We start from the raw sequence: 14,878 nt of genomic DNA, 5'->3' as shown, positions 1-14,878 counted from the left end.
CTTCAAAAGAAAGCACAAGTGCCTTTACCTCCACCAAGCATTGAGAAACCAAGCTCATCCACATCAGCTCCCGAGCCTCAAATAAAAGAAGCTCCATATTCGAATGCAGAAGTGGAGAAAGCTAGATTTTAGGCACTACAACAATGGGTACAAAAAGAACAAGCTCAATTTGAGGCTGAGAAGCAAGCACAAGATCCAATCCTTGACTTGTCCCCATAGAGTATTGATACTGTACTTGAGCCTCTGTTCCAATAAAAGAATTCGCAACATAATGTATTATCCCGCCAACTTGAAGGAGTTGCACTTTCTAACATTCTAAGTTGACTTGAGTCAATTCCCATTAGAATCCTACTACGGAATTGTCCCAATCTTTGGGAGAGTTTCAAAGGCTGGATTGAACTCGCAAATCCCCCTCCAGAGATGAGGAGAGAGGGCACAGCTAGAGAGCACACCACAAATGACTAACTGTACACTAGATTTAGTTGAAGAAATAGAATATATACAAACCCATTTAGGGTTAGGGTTAGGGGATCTAACCCTTTCCTTTATAGCACTCTATTGGGTTAGTGCTATGCATATATGATCACATGATGGTGCTATGCACATGTGATCACATGATGTTGAGCGTGAAGTCTCAACAGGCAGTAGACCGGTTTTTGGAGATTCACTATGCAAATCATCATACCACCTTCCCACCTCTCCCAGAAGCTCCCTCTCTTTGGCCACATGAGTTTAAACAGCCGGCGTTGCTGCAAGAGCACCAAGACCTTAATCTATCACTGCCAGGGACAACCATTTGTGAGCAGCTGTCGCCGTGGAAACCGTGGTTTGAGCTAGCCCTAGTGGACCCATCTCTAGTGTCCTATATTGTAGCTAAGATTGGACCTATGGGAGAAGTGCTCCCTAGCATCAGCGCTAATACTCTTGTTAGTTATTATGTATGATTGTCATTATGGAAAATCAACTTGAAGGATTGCCTATATTATGTTCGTGAAGATAATGTTCCTAGCATAGCATAGTCTAAAGAGTGTGGGATGTTGCAAGAGATTGAGAGGTTGATGAAACATATAGGTTTTGGTTTAATTTGTGATGTTCTTGTTGTGTTTGTGAGTTTAAGAGATGGTACAGTGGTCACTCAAGGTCCTTTGGTTTCTTTTATCATTGTTTTGGATACCCTAGCTAGGAGTTTTCTCAAGAATTTTTTATAACTGAGAAGAAGTCCTCATGTGACATATGTTATTGCAAGAGCAAGATGGCCCAAGTTTTCCCCAAGTTTCTTGGGTTGCCTTATGAGGATGCTTCTCACTTCATCAAAGACCTAGATTTCACGGCACTGTTAAAAGGAAAAGATAGACCTGGTGTTCTTTTGCAAATCCTAGGCTATTGTCTACAAGATGAAGCAAGGATACGAATTCAGAGTTTTGTTCAAGGTGTTTCGGGAACCCAACATTGGGATGTTGAATATCAGGAGGTAAGAGATGTGTTTTTGGTCTAGTATTCATATAAAAGGAATCTTAATCAAATGTGGAAGGAGTTCTATAACCACCAGTCAAGCGCCCAATTAAGAAGTGGACCACTACCTGAACCACTTTGCTGAGCTACAGCAATAATGGAAGGCTTCTTCCTGAAGTCCCACCCGAAGTACTAAAGATTTAGATATTTGTTGCTACCAGATCTCAGGTTAAACATGAAATTGAAGAATCCTCATTGGTTTGATGAAGCAATTCAAATTTCATGCGCTAAGCAATGGAGAATGCATCAATTGGGTTTGATCAAAGTGTCCAGTTATAAAAGAAGTGGTCTTATGCATCAAATCTTGTAAAGTCTTCTTTGGATGTGTTTGTGTTGCCTTGTACACTAAGAAGTGTATCATTTCCACAAGTTGGTAATGTCAACAATGCAATTGGATACGATGCAATGAAATCAAAGTAGACCGATGATGTGATGGGATGTGATAGCCAATGATAGGTGCTATAGAGTCGTTTATAGAAGGTGGCAAAGAAGTCCTTGATGACACTTTGGACTCCTAGATCATAAATGATGAATCATATTTAGTGGAGGCCAATGAAGTGGAGCTAGAGATGCTTGAAGGGGGTGATGAAGAAGAAGTAGACAACCCTTATGGGTATAAGGCTCAATTAGAAGAGGATACAGGACATCTTGAAGAAGAACCAAGCATGCATGCTGAAAATGAGGTGAATTTTTACACTAAAGAAGAGGAGAAGTTGGTGATTTATGTTTCCAAACCAAAAAGAATATTGTTTGAATGTGACATATGCTCAACATGATGGAGAGGTAGATGTTTTGGATGCATTTAGGCAACTAGTACACGAAGCAGAGATAGTTATGGCTGATTTATGAGAAGCAATTCCCATAGATGCTACAGGCCAACAACATGGTGAGCATCAGCCATATCAATCCCATATTGATGAAGAGGTATATCAATCCCATATTGATGAAGAGGTAGTGCCAATGCAACAAGGTATGAGGACAATGAGGATGTTTATGAAGACCAGGGAAATAAGCTTGTTATAGCAACTCCAATACAAGAGCAGAGTGTTGAAGATTCTCATAGGGATATGCCTCTCGATGTTATGGATGTACTACAAGTGCAAGCCTATGAGTTGGATGCCTTTGACAAAAATATATCTTTCCAGCTCATGTGCAATAAGGAATCTTGGATGAATAGGTAAATGTAGCACATGATGTTTTGCCACATGATGTGATGCATGATACATGTTATGTAGAGTTTCCAAACAGAGATGTTATGTGCAAACTACTGACAATCTATAGGAGGAATCAATTGAAGAATTGGATTTAAAGATGGCATGCATATTGGAGAGATTAAAACATGGACTGTAGATTTTGAGGAATCAATTGAAGAATTGGATTTAAAGATGGCATGCATATTGATTGGTGCTTTGAGGAATCAATTGAAGAATTGGATTTAAAGATGGCATGATATCGGAGAAATAAAAACATGGACTGTGGACTTTAAAGACACAAGGACAAGAGACTCAAATATACTTGGATGCAAGTGGCTCGAGGCAATGTGAGCAGTCCCAAAGGAATGTTTTATATCCTTTTGATCCATGAGGATGTGACAAGAAAAGAAAAAGGAGAATGCTCAACATGAATGTTCTTAGGGTGGGAAAAAGTGATAGGCAGATTTCGAGAACCCAAATTTTGACCTGCTAGTGGTACGAACTAGTAGGAACTGATACTATTGTATATCTTAGGTCATGTTCTGCATGCTAGCACTAGATGTTTATTTGTATGATGGTAGAAAGTGATTTTGAGTGTAGAACTAATGGTAGTTAGGTCAGAGGAGGTGAGGGTAAAGAGAATGCAGCTAAAAAAGTATTTGCACCCCCCCAAAAAAAAAGTAGCATCCACTATCTTTGCAATAACTTTTGATTTGTAACTCAGATTTAGAAGCTCTTGTTTTTTTGTGAAGCTGAAAATTATCTCTATGAATTTTTAGAAGAAGTTGGAGCCTAAATTGGTAGGAAAGAGGGTCAAAATTAGAGAATATGATAGGCAATTGGTTTTGTGTTGGCAGGCTACTCCCATCTTGTAGCTAAGATTAGACTTGTGGGAGAAGCTCCCTAACATTAGTGTTGATCATCTTGTTAGTTGTTATGTATGATTGTCTTAATCATATGACAAGATAAGATGGCATTATATCTTGGAAATTTTAGAGCAATTAGTTTTTGGAGATGTTTTTTGTAGGAAGGTTAATGTGCTATTTGAAGATGTTTTTGATGTGCTTTGTTTAAATCAAGGTGTGGTGGGGAGGTTTGGGTTACCAAGGTTAGTAACACAAGGCTGCCCACTAGCCCCTTTGTTGTTTGCCATTTGTATAGTCCCTTTGATCCACTTGATAAAATAAGGGGTGTTAGAGGGTAGTATAAAAGGTTTGGTTCTTCCCTCAGTTGTTTGCTGATGACATGGTGGAATTAGCTGAAGAGTCCCAAGGCAGGGTACATATTTGTTTCCGATTATGCAGAAGTTTTTCTTGATTTTTGGCTCTATTCATAGTTGGTAGAAGACCTTTGGCATTAAGAGTGATGCAAGTGTACGACGTGGTTGGTTAAGTGCTTTGCCTATGTCTTGGGTGGATAAACAGATGGTAGTCTGGTATCTTGGGATTCCATGGGGGGTGGGGCTACCCTTAGACAACATTTTTATTGGTTCAAAGAGAAAGTGTGTCAAAAGGTGAGAGCTTGGCACAGGTTGTCTTTGGGGTGGAATGCTAGGGTGTTGATTGTGAAGCATCTACTTGCTGCTACTACTATTTATTTAGCTACAATTAAGAGGCTTAAAGAATGCCATTGGAATGAAATTGAGAAAATGAGGAGGGCTTTCATATGGGTGGAAGAAAGAGATAGGAAGAGACAGCATTATATTCCATGGGATGCAATGAAGGTTTCTAAGGCCCAAGGGGGTTGGGTGTTCCTGTTGTGTGAATAGACATAATGTTGCATTTCTTTGAAGTGGCTTCCAAGGATCTTCAAGTGCAAATCCCCATGGGTAGAGAGTGTGATTTGGCTTGTGGAGAAGATCAAAAGAAAAGGTGTGGGGTCTTGGAATAATAAGCTTTGTTTTGATGGTTCCCTGTAAATATTTTAGGGTCAGATTTTGTGGTAGGGTTGATTGGAAGCTTGGAAGTCATGTGGAAAGTTGATGAAATGGAAAGGTAGGATAGGGAAGAGGGAGGATGCTAGATCCTTGAGGGGATGTGGTGGAGCTAGGCTATTTTATTTTAGGATAAGGCAATGGCATGGATAGATTTGTAGGCTGCCAAGTCTATATATAAGAAGGAGATCAGATTATGGGCTCATCTTTGAGATCCTTGGAGAGCGTACTAGAGAATGGCTGTGTCAATCAAAGTTCTATTTGATTTAATAGGAAAAGGAGATGTCTTCGATTAATACTATTCTAAGTAGCACCTTGGATCGATGGCCAACTAATTGTGTGCAATCTACTTTGTGGAGGGTGATCCAGTGGACATTTGGTAACACATGATGGAGGAAGATCTCGTACAAAGTGCGTACAAGAACTATTCCTTAGTCATTGTAGATGCCCTAAATTGTAAATGGCATATGAGATGCTCAGGAAAAGGGTGAAGATAGATGGGTTGAGCCTATGGCAGGGTTCCCAAACTAGGAGGATGGGTTTCTTCCTTTGGAAATTAATGCACAAGTGGCTTCCATTGAGAGGAAGGATGAGGAAATGGTTTAAGACAAACCTAGTTTTCCCGCTTTGTGGGAAATGTGTGGAAGAGTGGATACATTTATTATGGGCTTGTCCGGTGATGACTAGTGGATTCTAGTGTGTGGTTGTTGGGGTGATCAAGCGGGTGGGACTAATGGGAGAGTTCTTCATGTGTACAAACTGGAGACTAGTGGTTTTGGGGGATATTGATGGGATATCATCTATGTTGGTTGCCTATTGGCAACATATCCAAGCCAATCAGATGCTATCTATATGGGGGGTTTGTAATGATATTGTCTTTAACCAAGGGATAGGGGTGGGTTATAGGGAGACTATGATCTTTTGCTATGTCAAGACTATGTTGGTTGATTTGGGGAAAATAAAGGCAAGAAAGATTCTTTGGTGGGGGTAGCTAAGTATGAAGTGGGTTTAATTATGCCTAAGTAGGTTGGTTTACTATTTTTAAAAAAAATGATATCTATAGTAGTACTTCTAATATTTTCACTATAGGATATGATTTCTCAATGCAAGGCAATATAACAATCCTACTAGAACCACCCAAGGTCCATCATTTGATAACTTGGATGCATTAAACTATGGTAGTTTCAATGATGACAAATCAAAACTTGTGAGTATCTAGATCAACAACCCTCTTAAAAAGGAATCACAAGATTAAAGGGAGCCAAAAACAACCTTTATTAAGGGTACTAAGTGAGTAAAAGTAATTGCTTTTAAGACTTCCAAAAGCACTCCTTTATATGCCAAGATTTGTTCTCACTCTTTGTGAAGAAGAGCTATAATGGTCCTATTGGAAGCACGATACAAGGATATCTAAAGTACCATTGTGGCTAGCACTCGCAATTATGCTTGCATTAAATCGTCTTGGTCATACTAAATGGACCCAAATTGACAATGGAATGATAACTATGTGAAGTGAAGCACAAATAGACATATTGGTATATTAGAATGAGGTTGAGGATAATGCTTTCTATTGATAGGGGAGTTATTATTAACTCCAATCATCAACATTGATTTAAATGGATGACACAAAAAATAGCTAGGCCATCATATATAATTAAGGTTTTTTGAAAAATAAATGCCGATCTTATTAAAAGGTTGGTCAACCCTAGCAAAAAGAGACCCTATAGAAAAACTAGCCTTTCATGGCTTACCACCTTGGCCTATGCTAGATGTAGTAGAGGAGTACTACTCCAACCACAAGTTAACATCAATTGAATAAATAGGATGGCTTAACACAAAGTCGATTTTTCCCAGCACATGGCTGAAATCCCGCAGGAGGATAACTTTGGTAGCTGCCACAATCGCAAATGATCTGAAGCCTAGTTGGATTTTGTGGCGGAACACACTCTTATTCCTCACTTCCCAGATGGCAAGGAGAACTATGACTCTCATGTAGGGCCAGCACGTTGTTAGCATAGACGGCATCTTCGTGGTATCCCCCAACAGTGGAATCCGCCATTGATGTCCCATGGCAAACTTCACCACTCAACTCTGACATGCGCACCGCAAGCTCCACCTTATGCCACACCTTTCTGACATCAAGAATTTCCATATTATGTGTCTCAGATCTTCCATCTCATGGCCACATAGGACACAACCGGGATCGATAGGGATCTATTACCTCTCTTTGCTCTTATTGGTAGCCAGTGATTCAAGATTTTCCACAACAGAAACTCTACTTTGCCTGCCACACACTCCTTCCAGATTTCTTTTAATTTGGCTTTCCACCAAGCTGATCCCCTTTTCATCCCCCATATTCTGCTAAGCCGGGGCATGATACCTTGCTACTCTAGGAGAAGCCTATAGACTATTTTCATCAATATTTTGTTGAGGGCCTTTTTGCCCATTCTTCATATGGTACCCACCCCGTCCTCAGCCACTACGTAATTCATATGCCACTCTGCGGGGATTCTCTCCAAAATCACCCTGAGCAAGTCCGCTTCACCATCTGATAGGTGGTACTACTTGTGTAGTTGCTCCACCGTCTTCCAATCCGCTTGGCTGTGGGTCCTAGATATCTACCCACGATTTGATTCCTTTGTTGAAGAGACTCTTGGCCCACTTCATATCATGCCAAGCAAAAGCCTCTCCTTCCCTCGGAAGTTCTTGCTCCACCAAATCGATTCATGCAGACTGTCGTCGCCTCTCAATCCCTTTCTTCCTTTCCACTTCATCCAATCCACGCAGGTCTTCCATGCTAAAACTAGGTCCATCACAGGATCCGAACCTGGAGTTGACACATGGAAGGATGAGAACAACTTAACATACCAGCTTAATCTGTTCCAAGAACCTACACCTCTCCCTTTAGCTTTAGCTAGCCTATCTTTTACAATCTCCACCCATGGCGCCAAAATGTTAAATAGCCACGGCAGGAGTTTCCCTATTAGTGCAACATTCTAACCCTAATATCGAGCAATTTGACCCCTCCCTTCATCTTCGAGGCCCTCAATTGATCCCACGATATGTAGTGCATCTTCTTCCTTCTAGGTTCCTCATCCCAGAGGAAGCCATGGAACAGGGCTTCAATCTCAAGCCAGTGAGACTTTCTAAAATGCCATAGAGAAGCCACATATGTGACTGAGGCTGCTAGGATGTGTTGGACCACCAAACAATGGGCATTTCACCCTATGCATATTCCATTCCAAACCCTGAGTTTGGCTTTGATCCTCTTCTTGAACCATTGAAATCTTTGTCTAAGCGATACATCTACGCCCAATGGTACCCCTAGATATCTTATGATCTGACCTCTTGGGATTGCCATCTCCCCTAGCTCCCTCGTCCAGTCAGGTGCTACATCCGAGCATGAACGAAGAAGGAAGGTTTTGGACCAGCTACATTTGGAACCAGAGGCACTGCAAAAGATGTTGATAACCTCCATAAGGTGGGCCACACTCATCATGTCCTCCTGTATAACCTCCATAAGGTGGGCTGCACTCATCGTTCAATCTCGAATCCCCCACCTTAAGCCTACTCTTCCTTTTGGGGAAGAGTTTCATAAGACCCACATTGACATCCTCGGTAAGCGATCGTGCCTCTACTGCAGTGTTTGCCATATCTATGAGCCAGGTCGAAAGATGTGCCGTTTAACTTTAACAAAAGGTTTATAAAATCTAAATTGTTTTGCAAGATGGTAAGAAGAGAGTGGCGGCACGCAACGGCGGGCGTAAGATATCCATTGCGATGGGATTCAGCTATCATGGCCAAGGATGAAGACCGCAAATATAGGGTGGATTCTAGAATTAAATGGATGTCCCTCTCCAACACTAGAGAGTCATTAAGAGCACTAGTGTTGGAGTCACCGAAGGATCCGTTCTGCAGTACCTTATTGGTGGAAACAGATTTGGCCATTCAGGAGTGGGAGATGAGAGAAGCTGAAAAGGCGCGAGTCAAGAGTCGGCAATTGTGGCTGGCATAAGGGGATTGGCCATCGAAAGTGTTCTTCCAATCCCTGAGAAGGAATCATCAAAGGGCTTTGATAGATCGGGTGGAGGATGCTCAGGGCAAGGTTGAGATTGAATTCTGGCACATTGTGGCAGTTTTCTAGCTTGAGTTAAGTGCCATAGTAGGTGAAGAGTCAGTCCAAGATGCTGATTGGGCGGTTGCCATTAACTCTGCTATGAAGGGAGTTGACTTGCGGGTATTAAAATATCATAGAAGCCGCCTTGACAAGTCATTTGACATCTCAGAATTAGAGGAAGCCTTAAATGCCATGGTAGAGGACAAGTTCCTAAGGCCTGATGGGTTGAATGATGAGTTCTTTAAAGCATTCTTCCACAGCACTGGTGTATGATCTGAGAGTGCAGTGAAAGAAATACAGCTCCTTTCAAAGGGGCCGCGTGCCTCGTCGGAAAAGTAGAACCGATCTAATCTCCCAACCCTAAATTCACTTCCTTTTCTGCGATTATTCCAAGTGAACTCGGAAAGGCCTTGTAGTGCTAATACCCTAGCATCTATCAACCCATATTGCAAGCATGACTCCTCCCAAGATCCTGATTCAAGCCTCGGTTGGCATGCAGGAGAAATCCCCAAAAATGTCCCTATGATGGCCCCTTTGATGGAACAATAGACTCCTTAGGAGTCGGATCAATGGAGGGTGGTTGAGACCCTAGTGGAAGAGAGGTAAGGGGGGGGACTACTGTGTTAGTGTTCTTTAGGAGTATAGAAGGTTTGTAGGAGTTGTGATGTCAAAGGAGGACTTCGAGTTTGGGGTAGTTAGCATGTATGCACCAATCAGTAGCTCGGAGAGAACAGGCTGTTGACGTGCCAATAGGGCACTTACTGGGGATAAGTGGCTATTAGGAGGAGACTGGAACTTCACAGAAGATGTCCAGGATAGAACCTACATATAATTAAGTTTGATCTCTTTGTATTGTATGGTTTAAAGGACCTTTTTTCCCAACACACCTAAGCAAACAGAAATTGTGACTTCATACCTGCAATATCAATTCATATAGAGTTTTTCTAGTCTTGGTATTCACTATATTGTTCAGCCTATGACTTTTTCTTTTATTTGAAAGAGCATTGATAATGGCTTTAAAGGCTACTTTTGTACCATGTAGCTCTTCAAACATGTGTCCCCCCCCAACAAACATGCTTTTCTACCAAAGCCTCCAAATTAGCATTCTAGATTTTAATGTACTTTTCATGAAGGCATTCTTACTCATTATGATGCACCACTTCCTTTCAAAGGATTACTTCAAGTAGGTATCTAAGAATAACTTGCAAAGTACTACATATGTCTGTGATTTCTACAACTCCTTTACATTTGTCTAGTGGTACAAACTTGGCATATGGGCTATTGTTTGTGCTTTGGTACTACACATTTGGGGGTGTAACGAGCATGAAAAGAATGCATTAACACATTTGCAACAAGGACCCCCATTTGTAATCCAACATTTTCATTGCACATGCTTCAAGTCTCCTAGTCTTTTCCCTTGGTAAACACAGATCTCTCTCCCACAAGCAAACTACACTAATACAAGGGGCATGTGCCAATAATGTTGCATAGTGGTATTGATGGAACATGGGAATGCCCCACAAGCAAGCAACCACGTTATAATAATTGACATATTTCATGTGCTTGATTTTTTGAACATTGGCCCTCTCCCAACAAGTAAGGTGGATATAAGAATCTATTTCCATGCAATCTGTGACTTTGCATTTTTAAGGATGGTGGGTTAAACTAGGACTTTGCCATTCTCATGGATACTTCTAGAATTTGCATGTCCTCCCCTTGCACTCTCCACCCTACAAATAAGTGTGATTTTGGGGGTGGTGAAGGCCCCCATGGATTTCAACATTTGTAGACGGCACAAAAATGCATTCAATTTAGGGTGTTCCTCTTTCTTGTGCAAAATTAGGCAACACCAAACATCAACATATCTTGACATTTCATCTCCGTCTCATAGGTGAGGTTGTAGAACTAGGAACACAAGATAAAACCGCCCTCCTAGGTGTGTGAGTGATATGTTTGCCAATAATGGTGCATGCTATGTATTCTCATTTCCTGTAAATGCGATTTTGAGTTCTCACAAAAAAAAAAACAATGGTGCATGGTGACGACAACCTTGGCCATAGAAATCACAAAACTACTTGCAAAAAGAGGATTGTATGGCAACATTTTTGTGAGGTGGCTACAATTAATGCATTCTCTACACGGGACACTATGTAGAGTAGTACATAGTAAGGTACGTCCTCGCAATCTCTAGCATTGAAGTGTTTCAGTAAAGGTGTTGCTTGGAAGTTGCTATGTGGATCCTTTGATGGCAACATATAAAAATCTTATGATGAAAGCTTCACGGTATGTGTGTCTCTCACCTTGACAGCATGAGAGCTTTTGCAAGCCCTTCCGGTAGCCTCCAGCTGATGCGGCAAACGGATGGCAACCAAACCTTGCTTGACCCTTGCAATCGGACTGCACAGGCAAGTAAGGGCAGGCATGGATCTGGCAACGAGAGTAAATCTACCACAATGAGCCCCTCAACCTCATAGAGCTCTCCCTGAGAATGTGCCCATAATCGGGGCAAGGTCATGCATACTTCTGGCAGGCATGTGCCCCTGATTGCGATACTTTCTAGCAGGCATTCCATGAAACAACCCATGAAACACAAATGGAACGGATGTGCACATGTGCCCAACCTATTTGAGAGAGGAGGAAGTGGGTAGGGTTGTGCCTATAATGAGCACATTTCTAGAAACCGAAGGAGGTGCAATTTTGAGGGGGGAGCTATCAGCTATGTTTGGTGGGGGTGCGCTGACAACGCGCAATCTTCGGCCCTGACAAATGCATAATAGACTTGGAGGGGGGGGGGTTTCGTGTGACCGCGCCAGCTCACCCGCCACGTCATCATCAACTCCGTTAACACTTTTCCCCATAGCGTGTTTGCTTTACTTCTACCTCCCCTGCAACCGCCATAGTCAAGCTTTTCGAGCTGCCATCGCCATCGCCAACTGCTCAACACGCCTCTACAGTCTTTTCCTCTGCCATCGCCATAGCCATCTGCTTCCCCATTGTTTTTTCAATCGTCTTCCGTCTCCATTGCCAACCCCTTCTCCATCAACAAGGAGCTCCTCTACATCTCGTAGCCAAACTCCTCTTCCCTTCTGTTTCTCTTCCTTCTCTTCCTTACATCTTTTCGAACATGCTCCTCCTTGCCGCCCTCTTCCTCGCATCCCTTCTGGGTCTCCCTCCCCTCTCCCATTCTCAGCTCAGCCCCTCATTCTACGTCTCTTCCTGCCCCAACGTCGTTTCCACTGTCACTAATACTATCGTCGGTATCTCCAAAACAGATAATGTCGTGCCGCCCTCCACCCTCAGGCTTATCCTCCATGACTGCTTTGTTGAGGTAAGGAAAAACCGTTGTGGTATTTCTCACTTCTGCATTTCTCGTCTTGGTGGCCTCTCGGCTACCTCTCTTGCCTTCCGGTACGGATGGCGCTTCGGTGTACGCACAATGCTGGTAGCGCATTGCATTCCATCTAACGCTGGTTTTCCCCTTCCGTCCAAAGGGATTGCTGTTTGAGGCTCTTAGTTCCAACGAGTTTTATCTCAGTTGTTCTAGCAATCGTTCCCCTTTGTTTCACAGCTGGTTCTGAACAGTATTTCATCGATATGCTCAGGGGTGTGATGCGTCCATCTTGATCGATTCAACCTCAGGCAATACAGCCGAGCGCGATGCACCAGACAATAGTAACATCCCTCAGAATGCGTTCAATGCAATTATCAAAGCGAAAGAAGCTGTGGAAGCAACCTGTCCGGGTGTTGTGTCGTGCGCGGACATTATAGCACTGGCAGCACGGGACGTCGTTGTATTCGTAAGGATTCGTTACAGCACGCCTATCTGACTTCTGAGCCATGGTTTCGGTAACTATCTCTTAATTTGGTGGTTGGATGGTTGCGGCAGTTGGGCGGACCGACTTGGGACGTGCCATTAGGTAGAAAGGATGGCAGGGTGTCGAAGGCTTCAGAGGTAACCGGTCGGATACCGGGGGCGGGATTCAACGTAGCGCAGCTAACGCAGAATTTCGCTGCGCAAGGCCTGACCTTGAACGACATGGTTGTTCTATCAGGTGAGAGTTATTGTCCGGAAATTTCCTTGCTTTATAGCCGTGGCCCGTTGTTGTAATGTATTAGGCACATTTAGGGGGATGCTGCTGTATTCCTTATAACCTCTTCCAGCTAATATTCCTTTTTTATCCGCGTTGGGTGAGTGTTAAGTTTTGGTTGATTTTCCATCGAGGTCTTTGTCGATGTCCGTAGCTTTGATGGGCGATCACTGCTGATTCTGTCAAAGACAATTTGGACAATAATATCCAATGTCCATGCTGACTATCCTTGTCCGGCGTTGAAAGCATGATAAATTTTACTCTTAAAAAAAGTATTATAAATTTACATCGTCAATGTAGAGACGTCGATGTCGGTAGGAAGTTCGAGCTTCTTCTGCTATGTTGCGAACTTAAGAGGAAGCTTTCCGCTTTCCATCGAGATTATCGTTAGCTGAAGCCGGCTACGTGGATACAGATTGTGGATGAATCGAAGTCGTAGGAATGAGTTGCCGATCTGCATGGCGGAGTAGTACGTGGGTGGCGATAATTAGAAGCAATTTGAGCTGGTTTATAGAGGAATTAGTAGCGAGGAAATTGACGGAAGTTTGTATATGATTGTGGATAAAATGCAGGTGCGCATACCGTGGGTTTCTCGCACTGTAGCCAATTCGAGAACAGGCTTTATGCATTCAACTCCACCTTCACAGTAGATCCTTCCATGGATCCAAGCTTTGCCAAGCAGCTGCAGCAGAAATGTCCCCAGAACTCCCAACAAGACAACGTCCAGCCTTTCGATGTCTTGACCCCCTTCGTCTTCGACACCGACTATTTCACCGATCTGCAGACCGGCAAGGGCCTCCTCTTCTCCGACCAGGTCCTCTTTCAAGACCCCTCCACCAAGCCCATGGTCAACTCCATGGCTGCCTCCAAGACCCAGTTCTTCCAAAGCTTTGCAGCTGCCATGATCAAAATGAGCTCTGTCGGAGTGAAGCTTGGCAACAACGGCGAAATCAGGAAAGACTGCACTGCCATCAATCCCTCCAATTCCAATCCCTCTACCCCTAACCCTAGCTCTCCTCCCACCTTGCCTCCAAGGTCCCCTCCTCCATCTCCCCCATTGCCACCTCCAAGCCCTCCTCCATCTTCCACCTTGCCACCTCCGAGCTCCCCTCCTCCCACCTTGCCACCTCCGAACTCTCCTCCCCCATCTCCCATCCTTCCTCCCCCATCTCCTTCCCTTCCACCCCCATCTCCTCCGCCTCTCACATCCTCCTTCCCCCCTCCCACCGTCTCCAACCCTCCCTTCACCCCCTCCCCTAGCCCCGGCTTCACGATCCCTGGCATCCCCGGCCTTACCCCCCCCATCACCGTCCCTGGCTTCAGAATCCCTGGCTTTGGTGGCCCTCCTGCCCCTGGCAGTGGCTCTACCGCACCTGGATCTAGCCCTAAATCCACACCAAACAGTAATAAAATTCGACCGGGTAATTCGAGGAGATGAAGAAATAGCACCTTACATCCCCTGGTGTCTAATTATCTTGGTCAGTCTTCGCTTCAATCAGTTTGTGCTGATCAATAAGCCTACCAATGGATTGGCTTCTCGAGTAAGATTTTGTACAATATACAAATAAATGAATGTACCAGAGAGCAGAGCCAGACGTGTTATCGACCTCAAGGCCAATGCAAGTCTTGCGAGGAAGAAATTGTAAATCTACTCGTTTTTAGATATATTGGCTTTTGGCATGCACTTTGTGGGGTAAATGAAAAGTTCAAGGATTCCTTTACATCCGAGGTGTTCTTCTGTAGTGTCGTATAGTGTGAAGGATTTCTCTACCTACATAAGCGGTGTGCTATTATCTGTAGTGCACGTACTCAAAGCGAGCGGCCGCTGAATTTGTGCCGTTCGAATTATTAGCATGTAATACCGTCGAGTCGTAAACACGTCGATCTGATCGGAGAGACAATCATTCAATCGGCCGAAGAGGATAGGCCATGGTAATGACTCATCACTTAACATACCTACGTCCTAGATCCCATTATGATTCATGAACCGATTTCGAGAGGAACCGCATGCAACTATGAACAACGCGGTCCATGT

General features: G+C 43.5%; 1 protein-coding gene across 1 annotated transcript; it reads left to right on the top strand.

The window, feature by feature from the left end:
• Positions 1-11,735: 11,735 nt before the first annotated feature.
• On the top strand, positions 11,736-14,428 carry LOC147896361 (peroxidase 55-like). Its single transcript, XM_087383005.1, has 4 exons — positions 11,736-12,083; positions 12,358-12,552; positions 12,642-12,807; positions 13,416-14,428. Exons 1-4 carry the CDS (start codon positions 11,880-11,882, stop codon positions 14,279-14,281), a joined length of 1,431 nt encoding a protein of 476 aa, XP_087239131.1. The 5' UTR covers positions 11,736-11,879; the 3' UTR covers positions 14,282-14,428.
• Positions 14,429-14,878: the final 450 nt, after the last annotated feature.

Source organism: Dipteris shenzhenensis, chromosome 12 (assembly GCF_047967505.1).
Source record: "Dipteris shenzhenensis isolate YYH24624 ecotype China chromosome 12, Dip_SZ_1.0, whole genome shotgun sequence".
Lineage (NCBI taxonomy): Eukaryota > Viridiplantae > Streptophyta > Polypodiopsida > Gleicheniales > Dipteridaceae > Dipteris > Dipteris shenzhenensis.
Note: the sequence above shows the minus strand (reverse complement) of the source record. Positions and strands in the feature narration are given on the sequence as shown.

Excerpts from the sequence above, each read along its gene's own strand:
- LOC147896361 (XM_087383005.1), top strand. The coding sequence starts at position 11,880 with ATGCTCCTCCTTGCCGCCCTCTTCCTCGCATCCCTTCTGGGTCTCCCT. Across the intron at positions 12,084-12,357 it reads TCCATGACTGCTTTGTTGAG|GGGTGTGATGCGTCCATCTT; the intron begins GTAAGGAAAAAC and ends CGATATGCTCAG. Across the intron at positions 12,808-13,415 it reads CGACATGGTTGTTCTATCAG|GTGCGCATACCGTGGGTTTC; the intron begins GTGAGAGTTATT and ends GATAAAATGCAG.